This window comes from Chrysochloris asiatica, unplaced genomic scaffold, assembly GCF_000296735.1.
Source record: "Chrysochloris asiatica unplaced genomic scaffold, ChrAsi1.0 scaffold00088, whole genome shotgun sequence".
NCBI lineage: Eukaryota > Metazoa > Chordata > Mammalia > Afrosoricida > Chrysochloridae > Chrysochloris > Chrysochloris asiatica.
This window is the reverse complement of record NW_006408606.1, coordinates 7,196,342-7,222,209: the sequence shown is the minus strand read 5'-3', so window position 1 is coordinate 7,222,209 and position 25,868 is coordinate 7,196,342. Positions and strand designations below refer to the sequence as shown.

The 25,868-nt window shown below is 38.6% G+C and overlaps 1 protein-coding gene across 1 annotated transcript in view; it reads left to right on the top strand.

Moving 5' to 3' along the window:
• The window catches only part of SPATA5 (spermatogenesis associated 5), a 520,157-nt gene extending 501,056 nt beyond the window's left edge, over nucleotides 1–19,101 (top strand). Inside the window, exon 17 of the mRNA XM_006866265.1 lies at nucleotides 18,925–19,101. Coding sequence (XP_006866327.1) covers nucleotides 18,925–19,101 — 177 coding nt within the window. The remainder of the gene's footprint in view (nucleotides 1–18,924) is intronic.
• Nucleotides 19,102–25,868: the final 6,767 nt, after the last annotated feature.

The following is a 25,868-nucleotide window of genomic DNA, read 5'->3' as shown; positions in this document are numbered from 1 at the left end:
GGATATTGGTCTATAATTTTGTTTCTTAGTGATGTCCTTCCCTGGTTTTGGTATGAGGGTTATGCTTGCTTCATAAAAAGTATTTAGGATGTTTTCCATGCTCTTCTATATTCTAGACGTATTTGAGTAGAATTGGTGACAGCTCTTCCCTGAATGTTTGGTAGAAATCACTAGTGAAGCCGTCTGGGCCTGGACTTCTTTTAGTTGGGAGTTTTTAATAGCCTGATCAATTTCTTTTGTTATGGGTCTGTTCAAGTTTTCTACTTCAGTCTGTGTAATTTTTGGTAGGTCATGTTTTTCTAAATATGCATCAATCTCTTCTAAGTTTTCAAATTTGTTGGAGTACAATTCTTCTGTTATTATCCTTTTGATTTCATTTGGTTCCATTGTGACATCACCCGTGTGGTTTCCAATGCAAGTTATTTGTGTTTTCTCCCTCTTGTCTTTGTTAGGTTTGGCAATGGTTTGTCAATTTCATTAATCCTTTCAAAGAACCTGGTTCTTGTCCTGTTGATGCTTTCTATAGTTTTTCTGTTTTCCATCTCATTTATTTCTACTCTGATCTTTATTATTTCTTTTCTTTTGGTGACTGTAGGTTCCCTCTGTTGGTCAGCTTCTAATTGTTGGAGATGCTGTGTTAATTTTGGTTCTTTCTTCTTTTTTGGATGTGTGCATTTCTCACAATAAATTGTCCTCTCAGCACTGCTTTCACAGTGTCCCAAAGATTTTGGTATGTTGTGTTTTCATTCTCATTTTTTTCAAGGACCTTTATGAATTCACATTTAATTTCTTCTTTTACCCAGTTGCCACTCCTACTTGTTTATTGTTGCAGTTATCTTGGTATATTTTCCCCCATCCTTTCACTTTTAGTCTGTTTTTTCTTTGTGTGTAAGGTGTGTCTCTTGCCAGCAGCATACTGAAGGATCTTGTTTTCTTATCCAATCTGCCAATCTCTGTCTCTTCACTGGTGCATTAAATCCATCCACATTCAATGTAATTATCAATAGGTATAAATTAATTGCTGCCATTATATTAATTTTTTGGTAGCGCTGTTTGCTCCTTTGTTCTGCATGCCTTCTTGTGCTGAGTTTGTGGGGTTTTGTGCTATTTCTTGTCAGTTTCGTCTTAGTTTTCATTTTGTTCTGCTTGGAAGTTCATTTTCCTGGTAAGTTGTGAATTATTAACTTTCTTTGGAGTTAACTTACAGTCTATTAACTTTTCTCTCCATTTAAGAGAATGTATTGTATCCTGTAATCTACCTTACATCCTCACCACCTGAATCTCTGTTCCTCTATTTATCCCTTCTTTGATATTGATATTATTTTGATCTTCAGTTGACCTTACAGCTCCTTTGAATTCATTCTTTTAGTTTTGTTCTATTTGGAACTCTGCTGTCGACTCTGTTTCAGGTGGTGTTTCCATGGCTGTCAAATCTCTGGGTTTTGTCTGTTCTTGTTGGTTTTTCAGTCCAAAGAACTCCCTTTAAGATGTTTGAAGTGCTGGATTCGTTTTGATAAAATCTCTTAGATTCTGTTTATACTGGAATGTTTTGATTGCACCATCGTATTTGATTGATAGTCTTCCTGGATAGACGATTCTTGATTGGCAATTTTGTTATTTTATGGTTTTCATTGCCTTCTTGCCTGCATAGTTTGTGCTGAATAGTCTAAGAGCATAATCTGATTTGCTTGCCTTTGTAAGTGACACTTCTCTTCTCCCTGGCTGCTTTTAGTATTCTCTCCTTGTCTTTGATTTTGGAGAGCTTGATTATTATATGTCTTGGTGACTTTCTTTTGGGGTCTATCCTTCCTGGGGTACATTCAGCTTCTTGAATGTTTATCTTCTCATCTTTCAAGATGTTAGGGATGTTTTCTTCCAGAAGCTGTTTAATTATCTCCTCTGTGGACTTCTCTGATTCTTCCTGTTCTGGAATGCCAATAATCCTTAAATTGTTTCTCTTCATGTTATCTGCTTGCTCTTCTATCTTAGAATATTGAGAGATTTTCTTCCAACTCGCTTCCATCTCTTTTATTCTGCTCCTTTCCCCTTTCAGTGTATTGTCCATTGCTGATATTTTATTATTAATCATCTGGACCTCTTTTTGCAGGTTTTGAATTGTTTCCAATGCTGTATCAATCTTGTTTGATTGCTCTTGTAGTACTTTCCTGACTTCTTCTTGTTTTCCTCCACCCCTTTTCAGAGCATTTGAATTTGTTTCCATATCGTTCTTCTGAATTCCTTCTCAGGCAAATCCAAAACCTGCTCTTCCTCTTTGGAGAGCCTTTGTCTGTCTCTAGTGCATTTGTCTCAGTTACTCTTTTCTGTTTTTGGACATGTTTTGACATTTGTTTGTTGTGTTTGAGATCTTTTGTTTGCCATTTCCAGCAGTTATGTGGGTTTTTTAATGCTTAAATGGATGTTGGTTGTCGTTTTATAAAGCTTACTGCTTGTCTCCTGGTGGATATGATCAGGTGATAGGCTTCCCTTTTCTCATGTATTGCTTAGCAGCTGTTATTGGCTCTTGTTTCAGGTGTGGAATATTATGGGGTTATGCTTGTAACTTGGCTATGTGGCCACAATTGCTGTCTCTTCTTGGGTAACGTAGGGAGAAAAAGCTCCCACCTCCAGGTCAGTTAGGTATCTGTGTGTGCACAGCATAATTCTTGAGCTAGTTATGTCCTTTTATGTTGGGGTTTTACAGATTGCTCTATGGTTTGTCTGTCAGGCCTGATGGGCCTGCTTTTTTCTTGCTAGATAGGCCAGAGTAAAGGGTCTTGCACAAGTTAATTTTAGGGCTATGACCCCGAGGCTGATGTTATAAGTAGTCACCAAACTCTTTCTCTTTGTACCATGGGAAAATTGTGGGGTCAGTGCTGGACTTTCTCTTGTGGGGGGTGCACACCCACCTGCCTGAAGGCATCTGGACTGGGCAAAGAAGGCGCGACAGGGAATAGGAGGAAAAAATTGTGTAGACTCCCCCGCACCTCCTTTTACAAATGTCACTACACCGCTTCTAGCACTGGTTCTCTGTGCAGGTCTGGCTGTAGCCCTGCCCTCTGAACCTCCACCCAGGTGGGGTGGCCGCAGAGGGTGTCCCATACCCAGTGATTCCTAACTCACAGTGTTTTCCTTTGTATTGTAATTTTTTTCACTTGCATGTGCACGGGAAACTGACGTCCTGGACCTTATGCTAGATCTAGAGCTTTGGTGGTGTTCCCTGAGCGCATCTTCTCTGGGTTTTCAATCCCTCCCCAACAGAGCCTTTCCTACCTGGCTGTCTCTAGCGCAACCCAAACCGGGCTCTCATTAGAATTCTTGCAAAAGATTTTGGGTAACAGTTGTTAAGGAAAAAAAAAAAAAAGATTTAGATGTGATTGTCCATTAAGTAATGGGTTTAATGATCGTAAGAGAAAAATTTATACAATTTTTGTTAAAGTATTCATAACTTGGTTCATATTTATTCTCACCTTTGGCTGTACTAAGAGTACTGGAATGAAATGATTATCTGTGTGACTTTCATATGTCATCGTAATTTGATTTAAGTTACTTTGCGTGTATATGCAATTTAAAGACAAGAGCCAGATTTCACTGTTGACTTTTTGGAAGGCTTTAGAATCAGTACAGAAATTTCCCTTTTGCTTTCTGTTTTCCTTTCTGGTAGATGCACAGGAAATAGAACTCAAGTGTATCTCTTTCCTTGTAAGACAACAACTCATATAATTTTCATTATAACTTCTTCAATTTCCAAATACCAAGTATATAGAGACCTGTCTGCATTTTAATTTAAATTTCCACTCATGTATTAACTAAAGTTACATATACTTAAAATATGCCTCTTGTAAATTTTAATCTTATCCTGGGAACTTAGATCTACATTCTTTAATTGTGTGCTTATTTTGCAATCTTAGTGCTTTTATACTATAGCTTTTTGCTTCCTCCTTTTTTTCTTTTTAAATTTTTCATAAATAAAATTGGAGCTAGGTCTATAGGTTCCTCTTTATATCCGTAAAGCCTACATGAGTATCCAGGCATATCTGGCAATTTTTTGTAGGAAGAAGGAGGTATAAAAAAGAAGGGGGTGAAAACCCCAGTTCGTAACAATCAGTTCCATTTTCAATTTCTGTACTGTAATAATTCTAGCCATATTTTATTCCAGCCAAAGTCATCTGGGATTGTCATAGGAGGTTTGAAATACAGTTATAAACTAACTTTCTATCATATGAAGAAAGCTTTGAACCCTCTCTCTTGAAAAATACATATACATATAAAATTTTTCATAATAGTTTCAGTTTGTTCTAAGATCCATCTAGAATCAATAGACCCTAGATTATTATTGTTGTTAAGTGCCATCCAATCATCTCCAACTCATAGCAAAACCTGCATAGAGTTTCCAAGGGGAGCGGATGGTGGGTTTGAACTGCCAGTCTTACAATTAGTAGTCCAGTGCTCATCCTTCAGCATCACACCAGATTCTAGATTAAGAACGACCAATAGACACACAAACTGATGAAATTGCCACTTGAAATGATGTGTATTTTATGTAATAAAGACGTTACTGTCACTATTAGTATTTGGTTTTAAAACAAAATAATACAAACTTCTAAACAGATTACTTATAAGCAACAAAAGCATTAATAGTCAGAGCATCTTACTAATAAAAATAGAGAATATATATATATAAGGTGTTTTCCAAGTATCTTATTTTATGACAATGGTTTTGCTTTCATTTACTATAAATACTTATTTATTCATGTTCTAGAGGAGGAAAAAGGAGCTCTTGTAGTATAGTGGTTACAAATCGGGCTGCCAATCTCACGATCAGCAGTTCGAAACTACCAGCTGTTCCTTGGGAGAAAGAGGAGGCTTTCTGCTCCCGTAAAGATTACCGCCTCAGAAACCCTGTACTGAGTCGCTATGAGTTGGAACTGACTCCACGGCACATAACAACAACAACAACAGAGGAGATAAAAAGATCTTTTTCTTTTTTCAGGAAGAATATTTCTGTCGATTCCAATACCCTATATAAAATAAGCATAAGATAATAATCACATTGTCCACTTACTGTGTATCTTGTGCTAATGTATAGTTAGTGTTTGCTCACTAGGACCTTGGTAACTGTTGTTGAGTCACCTCTGACTCATTACACCATCCTACATCATCTTCACAGCATGTTCGAGTCTATCATTTTAACTATTGTACCAGTCCATCTCACCAAGGGTCTCCATACCCGTTTACCCTCTACTGCAACAAACATGATAACCTCCTCTAACAACTGATCCCTTCTTCAAGGCAAGCAAGCCAGACAATGTTGTCCTGTGATTCATACGGTTTTCTCTGGCTAATTTCCAGAAATAGATTGTCAGGCCTTTCTCCATAAGTTTGCTTTAGTGTTGAAACTCTGCTGAATGAAACCTGTCCTCAGTGGATGACCTTGCTGGTATTTCAAATACAAGTGGCATAGCCTCCAGTGTCAGTCATAGCAACATACTAGCCACCACTGTATGATAAACCTGACCAACGAATGGTGGACATACTCTTTAGCTAACCGCAAACTGTCAAGTCTTTTTTCCTTCCTTTTTTTATTTCCTTTTTGTTGTTAGCATTGTTGTTGCTGTTGTTAGGTGCCATCAAGTCGGTATCAACTGATAGTGATCCTATGCACAACAGAACAAAACACTACCTAGTCCTGGGCCAACCTCACAGTCCTTGCTATGTTTGAGCTCATTGATGCTGCCACTGTGCCAATCCATCTCCTTGGGGTCTTTCTCTTTTTCTCTGACTCTCCACTTTATCAAACATCATGATATCCTTCTTCAGTGTCTGGTCCCTCCTGACAATATGTCCCAAGTATGAGAGAAGTCTGGCCATCCTGGCTTCCAAGAAGAAGCACTCTAGCTGTATTTCTTCCAACACAGATTGGTTAGATCTTTTGGCAGTCCATAATACTTTCAAATATTCTTCTCCAACACCATAACTCAAATGCATCAATTCTTCTACAGTCTTCCATAGTCCAACTTTCACATGCATATGGTCGTGTGCCATGGAGTCAGTTCCGACTCATAGCGACCCTGTACAGGGTTTCTGAGGCTGAAAATCTTTACGCGAGCAGAAAGCCTCATCTTTCTCCTGTAGAATAGCTGGTAGTTTCAAACTGCTGACCCTGTGGTTCACAGCCAGATTCATATATGAGGTTATTGAAAATACCATGGCTTGGGTCAGGTGCACGTTAATCTTCACACTGACATCTTTGCTCTTCTACACTTTCAAGAGGTCTTGTGCAGCAGACTTACCCGATGCAATATATCATGTGATTTCTTGACTGCTGCTTCCATGAGTGTTGATTGTTGATCTTAGCAAAATGAAGTCTTTGACAATTTCAATCTTTTCTACTTTTATATGGGTGTTGTTTATTGGTCCAGTGGTGAGGATTTTTTGTTTTATTTAAGTCCTCTTCACTTTCAGGAAGCAAGGTTTTATCATCTCATATCACAGATTGTAAATAAGTCTTCCTCTGATCTTGATGCCATGTTTTCCCTTCATACAATCCAGCTTCTCAGATTATTATATATTTTTAGCATATATAACCATTAATATCATGCCATCATCTTTAAAATGATTTAGAGATGCCAAATTTGCCATCAGTCATCTGTTAGTTTATACTGCTGTGGTGGCTCGTCTGTTGTGATGTGGAAGCGACTCTACCAGTATTTTCAATACCAGCAGGGTCACCCATGGTAGACATGTTTCACCAGAGATTCCAGATTTAGACTAGGAAGAAGGAGAGATGGATGAGTTCTGAAAGGTTAGCCACTAAAAACTTTATAATAGCAATGAGACATTGTCTCATGTAGTGTCCAGGTCCTATGTCAGGTTCCAGCCTCAACAAGGAAGTGTGGGTGTCACGAAGAAGGGAGATCTGGCAGCGAAAGGGATAGAGAAAGAGAGAGATGAAATATATACAAAAAAGACAGACACATAGATATGATGCAAGCTGGCAGGTAGACAGATCTGCAAACATATTCCCTAGCATTGCACAGCATTGCACACAGATCTAACTCTACCTCAGTCTTTTATTATCTTTTTTAGGGGAGGGATTTGTTACAAAGGAAGGATGTAATTCACAAAGGGAGGATGTAATTTCACAAAGGGAGAATGTGATTAAGGCAGGATATGAAACTGAAATGTGATTAATCATTCAAAACAGGACATAATGATTCACAGGAACAACTTTTAAGATATTTTCGTAGTTTTTCTTAACAATCTAACGTTTTTTATTTTTACAAAAAAAGGTTCAGTCAAGCTGTTGTATATTAACTTTTAGGCTTAAATGATCTAGAGCAGTGACATGTGGTTTCTTAAGGATACTTAACATAAAGCAAGGTTCCTGAAAGGAGCCAAGCTGTCTCTGTACACTTTGCAAACTTTTGTTTGTGAGCAAGATCTCAGGCACCGGGCTTCATTTATCTATATCTAAAATGCTACATTGTTCTTAATTCTCACATTCCTATATACTTTCAGGAGGAAGGAGAGCATCTGGATTAAACTGATTATATTCAGAGGCGGTTTAATGGGGCTGCCACTGATTAACCCAGGGTCTGCGTATGCTATCCCCAGCAATGTAGTATTGGAAGATAAGCCCTCAGAAGGCACTCAAAATATGAGTGAGGAAGAGTTGACAAAGAGGATGACCTCCAACGAGATGGATTGATATGGTGGCAGCAACAGTGGGCTCAAACATAACAAAAATTTTGAGGCTGGCGCAGGATTCGCCAGTGTTTGATTCTGTTGTGCACAGTAACTATGAGTCAGAACCTAACAACAACAGACAAGTTTGCTAATCAGATCCCATTCTGCAGCTGCTCTGAGGATTACTAATTAAGGCCAGGTATAAAGATGCAAAGACTCTTAACTCCAAATCTTCATTCTGCAAGTGCTTCAAAGTGTCCAGATTCCCAAATTCAACAAGATCAAAAGAAGGCTACCCAGGGCATCTGAAGTTGGAGAGTTTCAAAAAAGATAGCTTTATGTGGGCAAGATGTAGGAGCTGACAGTGAAGACAGTGGACAGATGAGAAAACACAGGATTTATTCAAACATATTTAATGCCTCTGGACACCACCCCCCCAAGTTTACCCCAGAATACTGACAGGAAGGATCAAACCCTCCAGATTTGAAAGGGTCCTGGAACACTTAGGGTAGATGAACCTTGCTTAATTCTTCTCTACCCAGGAGATCCCTCTTCTCTCCTCTTGTCTGGGCCCAACCTCAAACTCCCATGTATGTATTCCTCTTCCAGTACCTCACCCAATTTCTTGACATAATTTGGTTATCAGCTCACAACAGTTTGCAAAAACATACCCCAATTTATTGTGACTCATAACAGTGACAGTCTTACTTTTCTAGGCCATTGTTGTTGTTAAGTACTATCATTCTTTGCTGAAATGGTCACATCAGAGGTAGGATGTGTATTGAGAGTCGGGTGGAGGTGGTTATTGTTATTAGGTGCTGTTCAGTCGGTTTCAAATCTTACCAACTATGCACAACAAAATGCAACACTACCCGGTCCAATGCCTTGCTCACAGTTGTTATATTTAAGCTCATTGCTGCCACTGTGTCAATCCATCTTATTGGAAGTCTTCGTCTTTTTCTATGACCTTGCACTTTTCCAGACATATTCTTATCTAGGAATATGTCCAAAGTATAAGAGACAAAGTCTTGCCATCCTGGTTTCTAAGGAGCATTCTGGCTATACTTCTTCCAACCAATTTGTCTGTTCGACTGGCTGACCACGGTACTTTTAATATTCTTCAATGTCATAACTCAAATGCATCAAGTCTTCCTTATTCACTGTCCAACTTTCACATGCATATGAGGTCACTGAAAATACCATGGCTTGAGTCAGGTGCACCTTAGTCCTCAAACTGATACCTACACTCTTGACTATTTAAGAGGTTTTTTGCAGAAGATTTGCCTAATGCAATATATAGTTTGATTTGGGTGGGATATACTCAAGGTCATATTTTGGCTCAAGCTGACCTGTTTTAATTGTCTTCAGCTTCAGCCTGAATTTGCATATGAGCAATTAATTGATGGTCTGTTCCACAGGTGACCAGCCCCTGGCCTTGTTTTGGCTGATGATATTGAGCTTTTCCATTGTCTCTTTCCACAGTTGTGCCATATAGGGTTTCTAAGGCTGTAAATCTTTATGGGAGCAAAAAGCCTCTTTGTTCTTCTGTAGAGCAACTGGTGGATTTTAATGACTGACCTTGTGATTAGCAGCACAATGTATAGCCCACTACACTACCAGGGCTCCTGTGTATTCCATCTGGTGAGGTGTCCAGCAGGATGGAGTTGGTTGTTGTTAAATGTTGTCAAGTTCATTCTAACTCATAACCACCCTGTATAGGGTTTCCGAGATGGGCTTTATATTGCAACCTTGTAGTTAGCAGTCCAGTACTTATCCTATAGTACCACACCACTCTGTCCAAGGTGAATAGTTAGCCTTCTGTGTTTTTGAGAAAAGGTTTTTAATAAGTCATTGGTTTTGCAAAATTGTATCATGTGATCTCCAGCATCATTTCTGTCACCAAGGCCATATTTTGGGGGGTGGAGGGTGATGGGGGATGGGACTTTGAAAGAAAGCCAAAACTATTTTATTCTCTGTGCAGAGGAACTTTTTGTAGACTCCCAAAGATGGTGGTAGTGGGACAAGGAACATGCTAATATGATATCTGTGTGGGGAGTAGGACAAAAATAATACTGGTAGGTCATCATGGAGCTTCTGGTCTGGTGAAGGAGATATGAGTGAATTTTTTTAAGTCCCCTCAAATTCAGATGTCCCTGTATAAGTAAGTCCCACGAAATCATTTGATCTGGCCCTGCCAAAGCAACCTCAGTTCCAGCCATCATATTTGTTGTTGTTGCTGTTAAGTACCATCAGTTAATTAAATATTTGACCAAATATAACAGGCTAATTTTTTTTTTTAACATTTCATTGTGAATTGTGTGAAGGTTTACAGACAAGATCGTTCACTTTACATTCAGCAAACCATACACCTTGTTTCATTTCAGTGATTACAATCACCTCCCTGCAATATGTATCCCACCTCCTCTCTATGCCTTTCCATTTACATCTTAAATTTCATAAATGAACAAGGCAAAAATTTTTGTTGTACACTTACAAAATTATATATATATAAATTTGTTGTTGTTAAGTGCTGTCGAATCAATTCCAACTCATAGCAACCTTGTATAGGGTTTCCGAGGAGCAGCTGGTGGGGTTTGAATCACTGACATTACGGCTCAAACCAACTTTGTGGTCCAGCACATTCTCTTGCAACACCACATCAGGACTCTTTAAAGCAGACTAATTTTTAAATTGCTGATTTCGTATGGCCTGCAAATGACATTATTAATTTTTGGCAGAAAAAAGGTTCTCCATGAGTCTTGGTGTGGCCCTGTGGGTTAATGCACCAGACTGCAAAGCCATTTGAACTGCAAGGTCAGTGGTTCAAGCTCACCAGCTGCTCCTCAGAAAAACTATACAGGGTTGCTATGGGTTGGAACTGACTTGACGACGCTTAACAACAACAACAATATGAGTCTTGGTGTGGTGCTGCGGGTTAATGTGCTAGACTGCAAAGTTGGCAGTTCAAGCTCATCAGCCGCTCCTAGGAAACCCTATACAGAGTTGCTATGAGTTGGAACCAACTCAACAACACTTAGCAACAACAACCTCTGCTATATGGGCTCACTATGAGTCGGGATCAACTCAATAGCACTTAACCACAACAACAACAGTACAGAGTCACTACGAGTCAGAATCAATATAGTGGCAGTGGGTTTGCAGGCATTTAGGCCCAAGGACTCTACACTGACAACTGTGGTGTGAGAGAATACTACAGACTGCTCTGAGACCATGAAACGGTGCTTCTAAAGCAGACAGGCATGGGGAGAGAGTGATTTTGCCTCAGGGAATAGATTACAGTAGAAACATTTAAACCACATGTGAAAGGTTAAACCAGTACTTGCCACACCTTGGTCCACTGCTATATTCTAGAGTGCCTAGCATCTTGTAGATGTCAATAACGATGTCTTGAACAAATGAACGAAAAAGGTACCCCAATATGTTTGTCCTGTTTTCCCTGTTTCTTACCACAGTAGTTCCTGTTCTCTCTAGCCCTATCCCAGTTGGTGTGTTCTCAAAACTGAAAATGTTCCTTCATAAGATTCCATTTAGAAGCATGTAAACTTCCACAGGTGCAGAGCGCCATAGACTGATATGCAGGGACATTTGGAATGCAAGATCTTTTCAGCCCCAAAGCTCTTGATTCACTTATAATGGGCTTCTCTGTGCAAATTATAATGAAAGGTTATACACTGGATCTACCTATACTAAAGCTATGTTTTAAAAGGGCTTCAAAATAATGTTCAGTCATCAAAATTAAGCAACTAGGGTTTTTTTCCCCCTTTTCTAATGCCATTAGGCTTTGTGTCTTAGCAGAAATTATTCTTTCCTTCGGACTCAATTCTATGGATAGTTTTCTATGTAATATGACCTTAACATAACCCCAGATGAAGTATTATAAAGCTTATTTTTCTGACAACCCAAAGAAACAATAGTTTGTAATCCTTTGCATCTGAAATCTGTCCTTCAAATTTTTCATTTCTGGACTCACTCACTTCTATGGGTGAAGTGGCATTTTAAAGTACTTAAAATAAGTGCTGTTTCCTTCCCCTCTGAATTCCCATCTCAGCACTGGCTTACTCTCAGAGCTGCTTTCTTGGCAGTTTGGGGCACCACTCGTTTGTGCCTGTGACAGTGTGATTTCCAGCTGCCATCGTGCAGCCAGGAGCCTGCTGCGCTCTCTTCAGTCCCCACCTTTCATGCCGGACCATTCAGCTACCTTTCAGCCTGTCTCAATGGGACCGGGTAGAATGGGCCCGCCGCATCCACATGAACGCATAATCTCCCAGGTAGCCTCCTCCTTGAAGCACCTCAGTGCCTGCTATTCGCAAACAGCAGGACTCCACTCTCTACTGGGTTCCTAATCCCTCAGACACACTAGAGAGCGAGGTCGCCGGGCTGTGAAAATGAAAAGAAAAGCGAGGGGGCGGGTGTGGGGACTGAACACAATGTCCGCGCCCGGGCCCTCCAGCGGCTGCACGCACAATCAGCGCCAGCTGCAGCCCAATTAAGCTCAACAGGTCACAGGTGTTCCAGACAGAAGATGCTTTCAACAAAACCACTTTCTTGAAAATACCTAAGACTTATTTAAGCACAGAAGCCCATTTCTTTTAGGGGATTCTTTAAAGCTATTTAGTATACTTGAAATACAAAGAAGCTGAAAAGCACATTTAGGCCTTTCTAGAAGGCGGGTTTTCTTCATGCCAAACAGCAGGAGCAGCCACGCTGCCTCTCTGAGACCCAGAGGGAGCATGTTCGCCTTTGCCTGGATTCCTGTGAAGCTGTGTGATAAACGGTTTGATTGCATCTCTTCTCCAGTTTGGTGTCATCAAATATTCTGTTCTGTACTGTGCAGTTCACTCACACAAGAAATTGCTGTGCTTCTCTGCCCTATTAAATTACAGACTCAGCAAAACAGTTCTAATTTTCCTGTGAATTAGCCTAGCCATGTGCTGATTAAATGAGATACATGAATTCGAAGAGCCACTTTCCCTCATCATGCAAGTTCACGCCATAAATAAGCTTCCTCTTCTGGCACATTTAAAATTGCCTTCATTTTCTCCATACATCTGATGTACCTTATGCCCTCCAGGGATGATGGGACCATTTTAAGCCTTCTTCAGAACTTCTTTGTTACCCTTCTACCTTTCTTTCAGGTTATAAATAGTCTCTGAGAGGCAGTTAGGAACTTGGTGGTAAAGGCTAAGGTAGGATACTGTAAGGTAGGTTTAAACCACAAGGTTCACGGTTCAAGCTCACCAGCCACTCCTCAGAAACCTTCCCACAGGGTCACTGTGAATCAGAACTGACTCAATGGCACTTAATAACAAATTGGAAGTGAGCAATTACTCTAGAGGTCTACTAGTAAGAGAGCATCCCTTCCCAGCCTTAACATGCCACTTGCATGTGTATCTTCCTGTTATCATTATTGCAATCTGTTTGTAGCATCTCGCAAGGGAATTGATGTACTATCCAGGCCTTGTCCGGAAATGGTAGTAACTGTCTAAATTTTCCTACTGGGTCTCCAGTCTCTCAAGGAACCTGGAAGGAAGGTGAAATGGATATGAGCAAAGGAAAGGTTCTAGCACATAGAGGGCTGAATACATAAAGTGATGCCTTACAGTTCTGTGCTTTCCTTCCTGATGATTCATTTTTTGGTAAACATTCTTTGCCTTGACTATTATTGTTTAATCATGTTTTTAGGAATTATTATTTCTTGCTTAGAAACCATGTTGTGTTTCATTTTTGTAATATGTCTGTTTCTATTTTTACTAAGCTGAGCCACCTGTTTAAACTCTTCTTGTCTCATGGATTGGGGAAAGAATCATAGGGTATATATAAGAGGTTTCATTTTTTCCACAGTGAAGTAAGACATTGTTCTTATTCTTCATGGCATTCAGAATTCCACACAATTGCCTCTTTTGCCCTTTTGCATTTAAAAGTGAGGTAATTAGATTTCCCAAGAGGTTCAATGGTCAAGAGCCTTCTCATCATGGGGAGCTGCTTCCCCACACCCCTCACAAGTGGAGTTGTCTCACATAATCCAGTTATTGCTATATTGTTGTTGTTCCAAAGGAACTGCTTTTTCAGAGAGCAAGCATAGCATGAAAATTCACACTCATATGTCCGTTTGCTTTCATTGCTGAGTTACTTTTTTCTCACTTTTGAAAACAATTACTGTATTTGTTCAGTGACTTTGTTTTGAGAATTTCTAAGTATTTTCATTGAAAATATTTGCCTCTTACTTCTTAAGAACTCATCTCAAATATACCAAAATCTTTCAGAGAGCATTCTTTCTTATTGTTTTATGATATCTGTCAGCTATCTGATAGTCAAATATATTATAACTGTTGATGGTATCAGAAGAGAATTTTTGGCATTGACAAATAAATGAGTGACATGGTCTCCAAAATGACAACATAGCTTGCTCTAGTTCTGAGAGTGAGATCTGAGGCCCAGTCTGCTAACCTTTTGTCTCTTTTTCTCATTTTCCCAAACATACATTATTTTAACCTTTATAGCAAGCTGCATATATAATCTAAAAGCTTAGGTGTCTGATTTTCAGTCAAAATAGACTAGGAACACTGAATACACACTCTTAGCTCTACAAAGCCAGCCAAATACCGAAACGTTTTTGCCTTCACTGCCTAATGGCAAAAGCAACCTTGCTGGTAGTTGGCTAATAATTCACTTAAATGATCTGGTTTGTGGCCTATGAAGAAATAAAAGACAAGATGGTGAAGGGATTAGGGGAAAGATTCCAAAATCCTTTTTGCCAAAGAAATTAAGGAGCTCAAGTAGCCAAAAGTCTTCTTTTTAAACGGGTTCGTTTAGCATTCCAGACAGTCTGTGATTCAAATTCGCCTATTCATGTACACATCCTCTCAGTGTAGCCTCATGGGAAAAATTCAAGTGAATTCCTTATCATTGAAACAGTCCCAGACTCCATCTGGTTTTGAATGTAATGCCAACAATGATGAACATTTGTGGTCCCTCTATATGTTGTATGTGTGTGTGCACATCCAGGTATACATACACATACACTTAATCTCATTAGGTTTTCTTGTAAGCTTTATAAATAGTAATAACCCTTCTTCCCAGTTTATTTAGTTGTTGTCATTACTCTGACTCATAGCAGCCTTATGTAGAACAAATCAAAATTTTGCCCGGTCCTGTGCCATCTTCTTGATCAGGTTTCTGTTGTATTTATTACCAAATAGAGAGAGATGTGCTGGCAAATTAACCTAAGAAGACCTCATCTTTCTAAAGCTCACAGAGAAAGCTTTAGAAAGTTGTACCTGGACAACTGTTTGATCCTAGATAGTTAAATCAAGTGAGACAATAGTTCACCATTTCCACCTTTTTTCTTCTTTTTTTTTTTAATCAAAGCTTTCATGTCAGTGTTCCAAATCAGTATTTATTTTTGCATTGTCTATACATTTTTCTGGAATCTTTCTCAGTTCCAAGATGTTTTTTTCTATCACAACACAGCCAAAAGGTCCCTGTCCCTATCTAACAAACTGTGATGTAAATTAAAGAAACATTCCTCAAAAATAACACTAGTACATTTTTAATAAAATTTCTCATTTATATTATTTTAAGGAAAACATCTATATTCAAAGTAGTGCCCTAAATGAAAACATTGCTTGAGCTAATCATATATCACAATGTTAGAAAAGTTTTGTTACTGACCTATTGTCATTCCAAAAGCATAACTTACACAGTCTGGATCATATCAAAAATAAAAAGTGCCACAGGATATTGCCCAAATATGGAAAATAAATACACAGCATACACTTTGAAAACTTTTCTTTAAGAAACTATTGAGTTCAATTCACCAGATATGTATTGATTATTTACATATACTGGGCACATGTAAGTGCTATAACTGTGCTCAGGCTTTGCTTCCATTACACAGCCTGGTCTTCCTTCTACTTAGCCTTCTTTTCATCTTCTGAGCCTTTAAATATGCCTATTACTTAGGTTCCTTACCTCCTTCCCTTTTCTCTCTCCTGGAATGCCAAAACCAAACCTCCTATCTGCCAAGATTAGTGTTCTGCCAAGAAATGGGGAAGTGGGAGAGAGTTCTATGATTCAACAAAATAAACATCTTCATTAGTAGGCTTTACAACATCTTCAGAATGCTGTGCATTGTGGAGAGTAGAGTATTTACACAAGTTCCCAAAATTTATTTCATCTTGCAATACATTTTCCCCTGAATAGACCCTAATATCCCAAGGGAAACACTAACATTGGCCATAAAACCTGCCGACGGTTTTTAAGCAGGAAAACTGCATTTTTCCTGAAGAATATTTAGCTCATCATAACTTGAAGCTCATATCAAAATAAGTGGCTATCTGAGTAAATAGAAACCAACCATCATGAAATGGATGGCCTAAGGATACGTCTTTGAAATTCCCTTCAAGTTGATTCTGACCAATAGCAACCCTATAGGACAGAGTAGAACTCCATGAGGTTTCCAAGGCCGGCAGTTCAAACCCACCAGCCGCTCCTTGGAAACCCTATGTAAGGTCTCTATGAATCAGAACCAACTCAACAGCATTTAACAACAATCTTAATGGAAGCAGGCTGCCACGTTTTTCTCCCACAGAGCAGCTGGTAGGCTCAGTTGCCAACTTCACTTAGTAGCTGAATGTTTAACCACAGTACCACCAAGACCTTTTTATGTGGATTAGTAGACAAGAACCAATAATCTAATTTGTAGTTTTCCTTTTGGAATTTCTATTAAGAAGCCCTTTCATGAGGAAAAATGATATAGAAAAAGAAGCCTTTAGGAGTTGATGCTTTGTCAGCCATTTATGAGCCCACTGCTTTGATTTAAGAACATCAGAGATGATTGTCATGGACTACCCTTCACTGTCATTGTAGCCGTGTGACTTCTGAAAACTATATTTAATGATGTTTTGATGAAAGGATTACACTTTCTTTTTGTTCTCTGTTTTGGTTACTAAGGCTAACGCCATGAACTTCTTGCGATCTCGATTACTCACTTGTTTTCTTTTACTCAGGATGCCATCTCCTCTCACGTCTGCATATCTAAATTCTGGAATTTAGATGTATAGAGCCTTCCCCCAGTTGGCAGTAATGGCTCCCTTCTCACTGCACCCAAAGAACTTTCCTTTTCCCTCTCTGATGGCACTTCTAGTACTGTGCCATACATTGTAGGTAACTCTTGTCCAACCCCGACCGGTTGGTGAATGAATCTTTGGATCCTCTAGCTGGCCTCTCACCGTTATTGTGCAGCTAGCTATTCAATAGATGCTGATTGAGGAAATAATGACTAATTATTAACCCAAATCCACTTGCCATCAATTGTGACTTAACGGCAATCCTATCAGAGTAGAATTATGCTCCATCAGGTTTTCAGTTACTGAATTTTTTAGGATAATTATTAGTTATGAAGTATGTAAAACTAGACATTGGGACAGGAGCAGTTATTACTCTGAGGAGGGAGTCACAGGATGGAAACATTGCCTCTATTGCCTCAGAGAGAAAACTCCATTAACACACAGGAAATGCACTTCTCTGTGCCTCTTCCAGTTTTTCCCCCAAATCCTTCCACAGATGAAAGAAGAGCTGCTCAGATGAGGGGTTGGGTGGTCTCCACAATCAGTCCTTTCACCTCTTCATGAAACCCTCAGGATCCCAATGGTTATCCAGTGAAGCCACTGCATAGTTTACCATACTGGGCATTTCATGGGCTTTTACTGGACTTACTAACTGTTACATTCTTGTTTTCAAAATAACTTTTATGTACCAGAATATGTGATGAGATGGTTTTACTAATCCCAGGAAGTCTTGTTTTTGCCTTCAACAACTTGGTAACAACTCTTTTTTCTGAAAGTATTAATATGCATAACCACTATCGTTAACTTCAGTGCTCATTAAGGAAGCACAGAACTAAAATAGTTACATTGTCGTAATTTGACAAAGCCATCTAAATCTATGCTTTTTATCTTTTTTTTTGAAAGCTCCCTAAACATGCTGCTAAATCCCTTAAAAAGCTACTAAACTGCTTTGGCAGCCATTAGCCCAGCATAAGCAGAGGAACTCTTTTCAGTAAGTGAACAAACAGAGAAAATATGCTGAATGGCTGGACAAATGTGTTTCAGCTGGCCCTTTCATTGACTGATATAAGGGTGCAGTCAATATCAATCACTGTTTTCCCTGTTGCCCTGAAAATCACAATATCTCTTTTCATCCCCCGAGCTCTTTTCACCACAGTAATGTGTCTTTAGAATGACACTGGCATCAGCCTGCTTCCGCTGTCTGAAGTCCAGAGAGCTTAGAAACACATTTCAGGATTTGAGACTTGAACCTTCCTCCCCTTCCGTTTTCCTACAGCCTACTCTATCCCCCCTCCCTCAGCCAGCCACTCCTACCTGATCCCCAGATTCTTTTCCGTTCTTCCAGCTTACCTTACCATGTCAACAAAAATTTCTCTGTTCTAATACAGTTTTCCAAAATAAGCGTAGACAACCCTATCTGATATTCCCAGGACTTAAGAGATCACATTAAGAAATGCTTTTACATGTTGGTGATACATCAAAGGTTGAAAGGAATGTAGAAATTTCATGCTATGGCAAGGTGTGCCGATGAACAAGGTATCGCTCCATATCAGGATAGCTCCTTCCTCTGCCTTCCCTTATCACTTGGTTTCTACTTCTCCCCACCCCCACTTCCCCCACCCCTACCGCCGCAAGACTTACACACTCATCCTTTGTTGCTGTGTATTAAAAGTATGTACATGCATGCATGCCTATTCAACCTCTAAGAGCATTTTGAAGCTCTTGTAGTTAGCTGTTTGGGAATAAATGAATGAACAAATGAACAAGATGTTCTGTATATGATTGCTTTTCATCCTTTCCAAAATCTTAAGTGGAATAACTTGCAGATAAATTTTAGCAATATGCTTAGCACAGATGAGTGTTTATAATATTAACTTTCTAAAAAAAAAAAGAATATAAGGAGCTCTGGTAGCCTAGTGGTTTCGAATCAGGCTGTGAACCTTAAGGTCAGCAGTTGGAAACTACCAGCTATTCCGTGGGAGAAAGATGAGACTTTCTGTTCCCATAAAGATTTACAGCCTCGGAAACCCTGTACAGGGTCGCTATGAGTCGGAACTGACTCCACGGCACATAACAACAACAAAAAAGAATATTGATTGTTTTATTCCTCCACCTTTTTTTTTTTTTTTTTTTTTTTTTTCTGTTGTAGATTATAACTGTGTGTCGAGAGGCAGCCCTTCTGGCTCTGGAAGAAGACATTCGAGCCAAGTGCATTATGAAAAGACATTTTACTCAAGCCTTGAGTACTGTAACACCTAGAATTCCAGAATCATTGAGACATTTTTACGAAGATTATCAAGAGAAGAGTGGGCTACATACACTGTGAAGAAACTGTGTGTACTATTTTCATTTTGTGCAATTTCTTGTTCTACAGAAAATTTTGAGTTATTTCGTTTGTTTGCTTGTGTTTTAATTTTCATTTCAGAGTGTCCAAAAAAAAATCATTAATAGATAAAATGTCTGGAATATGTTATTATAGTCCTTACAGACATTTTAAATAATATGGTTACAGTTACAATGAAAAAAATGTCTCTGAACATGAGTTTAGTCAATTTCATATAGAAATGTGTACTGGTTTTGAAAAAAACAAACCTTTAGCTTTTTCATCTGTAAGCTGGTTAGTTCATCCCATTTAATGCTTTCCTTACTCCAGAATCTGTTTCAGTGCCTTCCTAAATGCTAAACTTTTCAACATAGATTTTATATAAGAGTAACAGGATGAAGTCCTTATTTTGGATGGCCAGCCAGTGAAGTGACCACATGTGACAGCCAAAGTTAGGTAGCTTTGTTTCCAAATATATATTCGTTCTCATTATAATTCACACTTATATTTTTGCTATGAACCTTCTTAACCTATACTGATGGCAAAATAAGATTTTTAAGAATTATTTCATCTAATATAACATCATTTGAAAGCTTGAAAATTTGGAAATGTAAGCCCAGTCATTGTAAGAACAGTAGGCTTGTTTGGGGCTTGATTTTTGGTTTTTTTGGTTATTATCCCCTCTTCCCCCCCACCCAAAAAAAAAACAAACATATAAACCATATGAAGTGTTCGTGTTTTAACTTGTACACATTTTCAGGTTACCAGTAAACGTTTTGAGTTCAAAGATAAACCAAATTGTATTCTTAATCATTTGTCTTGTTGCAGTATTTATAGTCTTAGTTATTTATCTTTAGGATTTCTTGACACTTTAATACTCTTGGAAACACTGTTGGAAAATGATTACATGACTTCCAGTTCATAAGCTGGCAAGGAAAGAATGTGCATTTAAACCTGGTCACTGTACAGCTTCGAAAATACCCAGTAAAACAAGTCAGGTGAGAAATGCCTGATTATCAAAATAATAAGCTAGGTAGCTTTGTGGTAGCAGATATTGCTGAAGTCATGTCTCAACTGCTGCATCTCTTGACAATCAGAAATTGATTTGCAAGGTTTTCTCTTTTTCATTTTTAGACAATTTTGTTTTACTGTTACATAAAGCCACGCAGAAGACCAAGAATAGTACTTCAGTTAAACTGTGCTGTCCAGTATAGTAGACACTGCTCACATATTAATATTGAGATTTTAATTTTATTAATGAAAATAAATAAAATTAAGATTCAGTTCAACAATCACGTTAGCTATATGTCAAGTGCTCAGTAGTAGCCAGGTGGGACAAGTATCTATCGTATTGGACAGGGCAGGTTAGAGAACATTTCCGTTACTAAAGGAAACTCTATTGGACACCACTGATTTAGAAAATAAGGCTAACACATTGCAATAAATAGATTATGGAAATAAATTTTTCCATTTTCCCTCTGGGTGTTTATAGAAAATTATGAAAATAAGGACCTTAACTTCTGACTTATAAATACACAGCTAAAGGCACAAGAAAACAAGAGAAATCTTAACCCTAAGGGCCCCCCAAAAGAAAACAGATGAAATCCCATTCTCAGTACAGTAAAAAGTAGAATGGTAAAATTGAATGGACACTGAGACTCTCAGGCTGGGGACTGAGTATTGGGGAGGAGGATAGCAATCTCAGTCAACAAGGAGTCTAGAAGGTAATGACCACTCAACGCTGCCAGGCCATATGCCATATGAAATTACAACAGAGTCGCACATATAATGCCCAGATCTTTAAAGAGCAGCACCATTAGTATAAAAGTAAACAAGAAAAGAAACTTTCTCACTGAATGGGAAAGCTATAAGGAACTTCTTTTGAGGATTTAAAAAAAAAAAAATGGCCTGAGAATTCTGACTAGAGACTTGCCTACCCAAAGCTTTGGAGTTTAATTCAAACTGTCTTTGTGATCTAGAGCCTCAATACTTAGAAATTAAATGAAAATATGAATTCAAGATAGCAATATCCTTGAGGTAACTAATAGTTGTACCAGTTAAAAGGAAATATCTGCAACCCAGTCACAATAACTTCCAACAGCTGAAGTCCTGTTTGTAAAGAGCTTTGAATTCTAAAAGCTGTGGAACAGTGGGCCACACATACACTGTTGATGGGAACACACGTTTATAGTCACTTCAGAAAGCAATTGGCGTATATAGTAATATTGAAGAGTCTATAATCTAACACTCTATCCCTAGGTCTACAGTTACTCCCCAGTTTACAACAGGGTTTCATTCCAGTGACTCCTTTTTAAGTCAGTTCTGACGTTAAGTTGAATACTGCATTATTTTTTTTATTGTTAGTTTCCATTATCATTGCCTTTTATTATCAGCATGATTCTATTTTTAAATGCTTTGAAACCAGACATCAACATCACCTCTTTGTGAGAATGACAACATCAGTAAGTCCTGGTGTGTAGCTGCAGAATAATGAACTGGACTGAAAGATCAATTTGAACCTCAAGGTCGGCTGTTCAAACCCACTAGCCACTCCTCGGAAACCCTGTGTGTCAGAACCAATTCAAAGGCACTTAACAAGTGCACTTTGTTACAACTTGAATATGTCGTAAGTCAGGGACTACTTGTATATCTCAGCAACTCTCACATTACAGTAACATAAGACAACGAAGTTCATATCACTAGTTAAATAGTAAGGAACTGGAAGCCATCTAAATATCCATCAATTAAGTTAAGTGCCATCGAGTCATTTCCAACTCATAGCGACTCTGTATATGGTTTCCGAGGAGCAGCAGCTGGTGAGTTTTAACCAACTGTCCTGTGGTTCAAACTGATCTTGAAGTCCAGCGCTTATCTTTTTTTTTTTTTTTTAATGTTTTATGTTAGTTTACATGGGAGAACATTAGCTTTACATTCATCCTATCGAATATCGTTTCATTGCTATGGTTGTAATCCCCTCCATGCATCATCAAACAAACAAGCCTGCCCCCTGGTCGTCAACATACAGCCCCTCTCCCTCTCTGAGTCTAGAGTCCCCAGCCGCTCCATCTCTCCACGTCATCGTCTCTGCCTCCATCTCTGGTGTCACTGCTTCTCTGGGTAGGGTCTCGCTATCTGCTCTTCTCCCTTGATGGTCCCAGGGACCTCCGCTCCTGGACTGCTAAGTCAATCCCAGTGCTTATCTTGCAGCACCATACCAGGACTCTATCAATAGGAGAGTAAATTAATATGAAATAGCCATATGTGTAATATTTATGGCAGTACAAAATAATTAGTGGTTCATGTAAAATGGGTGAATCTTAGAACAAAACTGAGCAAAAAATGATCATTTCATAAGATAATGTTTAATGATATTTATAGTTTAAAGCATGCAAAATTATATATATATAAGGAGACATGACTAGGGTAAGATATTAATGACAAAGAAAACAGCCAACTACTAGGAGTAATTTTCTCATGGAAGAAAAGTTGGGATTCTTCAATTGTTTCAGTAATGTTTCATATTTTACACTGGGTGATGGAACTACAGGTGTTCATTATATTACCAAAACTTTGTTTCTGCCTAACAATTTCATGCCCCACACCTCTGTCTATTTTTCATACTATAGTGACTTGTATTTTGCTATGATGCTGGGAGCTATGCCATTGGTGTTTCAAATACCAGCAGGGTCACCCATGCCGAACAGGTTTCAATAGAACCTCAGACTAAGAACAGACTATGAAGAAAGAATAGGTGGTCCACTTCTGAGGGATTGTTGTTAAGTGCTGTCAAGTCAATTACAACTCATTGCAATCCTGTATTGAGTTTCTGAAGAACAGTCAGTTGGTTTGAACTCCCGACCTTTAGGTTAGCAGTCCAGTGCTTATCATATAACGCCACACCAGAAACCGAGATTAGTCCATGAAAACCTTATGAATAGTGCAAAATATTGTTTGATAACAGTGCCAAAAGAAGAGCCCTTTAGTTGTAAGGCAATCAAGACACAACTGAGTTAGAGCTGTCTCCTCAAAATACAGTCGACCTGAATGACATGGATGCAGGAAAGGTTTCAAGGCCTTCATTTGCTGATGGGGCACAACTCAAATAGAAACAGCAACAAAATACCCATTAATAATCAGAATGTGAAGAAATGTACAAAGTATAAATATAAAAAAATTGTTGTTGTTAGAGGCCATCGAACTAACTCATAGTGACCCTATGTACAACAGAATGAAACATTACCCAGTCCCACACCAACCTCACAATCATTGATATGCCTGAACCTGTTGCTGCTGCCACTGTGCCAACCCATCTTGTTGGGAGTCTTCCTCTTTTTCTCTGACCCTCCACTTTACCAAACATGATATCCTTTTCTGGTGACTGGTCTCTCCTGATAATATGTCTGAAGTATGAGAGATGAAGTCTGACCATCCTGGCTTCCAAGGAGCACTCTTGCTGTACTTCTTCCAACACATCTGTTTGTTCTTTTGGCAGTCCATGATACTTTCAGTATTCTCCTCCAACACCATAACTCAAATGCATTAATTCTTCCACGGTCTTCCTTATTCACTGTCCAACTTTCACATGCATATGAGATTATTGAAAATACCATGATCACATGCACTTTAGTCCTCAAACTGACATCTTTGCTCAACACTTTCAAGAGGTCTTATGCAGCAGATTTGCCTAATGCAATATGTCGTTTGATTTCTTGACTGCTACTACCATGACTGTTGATGTTTGATCCAAGCAAAATGAAGTCTTTGACAACTTCAATCTTTTCTCCATTGATACGCATGTTGTTTATTGCTCCAGTGGTGAGGATATTTGTTTTCTTTACATGGAGATGCAACCCATACTGAAGACTGTGGTCTTTGATCTTCATCAGTAAGTATTGTAAGTCCTCTTCACTTTCAGCAAGCAAGGTTTTATCATCTGTATATCTCAGGTTTTTAATGAGTCTTCCTCCAATCCTGATGCCACATTCTTCTTCATATAATCCAGCTTCTCAGATTATTTGCCCAGCATACAGATTAAATTAAAAAAAAAAAAATTAGATGTCATCACACATAAAAAATGGATCCTAGACATTAGTAAGCTGAAATGGATAGGTATTGGTCAATTTGATTCAGGCAATCATGGTTTACTATGCCAGGAATGACAAATGCAAGAGAAATGGCATCATATTCATTATGAAAAAGAACATTTCAAGATATATCTTGAATTACAATACTGTTTGTGATGAGATAACATGTTTACAAGGAAGACTAGTTAGTGCAACTATTATTCAAAATTATACACAGTCACCAGAAACAACAATGAAATTGAATTTTTTTTTCAACAATATAAACTGCAACTATACACATGGACTTTACCAAATGAAATACACAGGAATCAAATTGACTGCAATGGAGAAGTTCAGTATCACTAGTCAGCACAAGGCCAGGGGTAGATTGTGGTCAGACCATCAATTGCTCACATGCAAGTTCAAACTGAAACTGATGAAAATTTAAACAAGTCTACAAAAACCAAAATATGACCTTGAATATATCCCACCTGAATTTTGAGACAATCTTAGAATAGATTTAATGCAGGAGACACTAATGACTGAAGATCAGAGGAGTTGTGGGATGACACCAAAAACATTATGCAAGAAGAAGGCATAAGATCATAGGAAAGAAAGAAAAGATCAAAGTGGATTCCAGAAGAGACTCTGAGACTTACTTTTGAGCATAGAGAAGCTAAGACAAATAGAAGAAATGATGAAGTAAAAGAACTGAACAGAATTGTCAAAGGGCAGCTTGAGAAGACCAAGTCAAATATTACAACGAAATGTGCAAAGACCAGGAGTTAGAAAGCCAAAGGGGAAGAACATGCTCAGCTGTTTTTCAAGTGAAAGAACGGAAGAAAAAAATTCAAACCTCGACTTGCAATATTGAAGGATTTATGGGCAAAATGTTAAACGATACAAGAAGCATCAAAAGAAAGTGGAAGGAGTACTCCGATTCACTGTGCCAAAAAGAATTAGTCGATTTTCAACCGTTTCAGGAGGATCAAGAACCAATGGTGTTGAAGGAAGAAGTCCAAACTGCACTGAAGGCATTAGTGAATTGATAAAATACAAATGGAAAATTTCAATAAACTGATGCAGCACTGGAGGTGCTCACTTGTCTGTTAAATTTCAATAAGGAATTTGAAAGACAGCTACCTGGCCAACTGACTAGAAGAGATCCATACTTGTGTCTATCCCAAAAGAGGTGGCCCAACAGAAAGCAGAGATGATCCAGCAATATCATTAATATCACACCCAAGTAAAGTTTTGCTGAAAATATTTCATAAACAGCTGGAGTGGCACATCAACAGGGAGTACCAGAAATTAAAGCCAGATTCGGAAGAGGGATATCATTGCTGATGTCAGATGGATCTTGGATGAATACCAGAAAGATGTTTGTTGTTGTTGTTAAGTTCTGTTAAGTAGGTTCCAACCCATAGTGACCCAATATAAGGTTTCTGAGGAGTAACTGATGAGCTTGAACTGCCAACCTTGCAGATCAAACCAACTTTGCAGTCCAATTCATTAACCCACAGCGCCACACCAGGACTCCAGTTTACTCATGCATTATTGACTATGTGTGTATCAAAAATTATGGATAACTGCAATACATAAGACTATAGGTGGAAGCCTGAACCACATCCAGATCTCCAGAGATGGGAAATTCCCACTTGAAAGGACAAGAAGACCAACCTGGAGTGGCTAGAAGAACAGAAGATA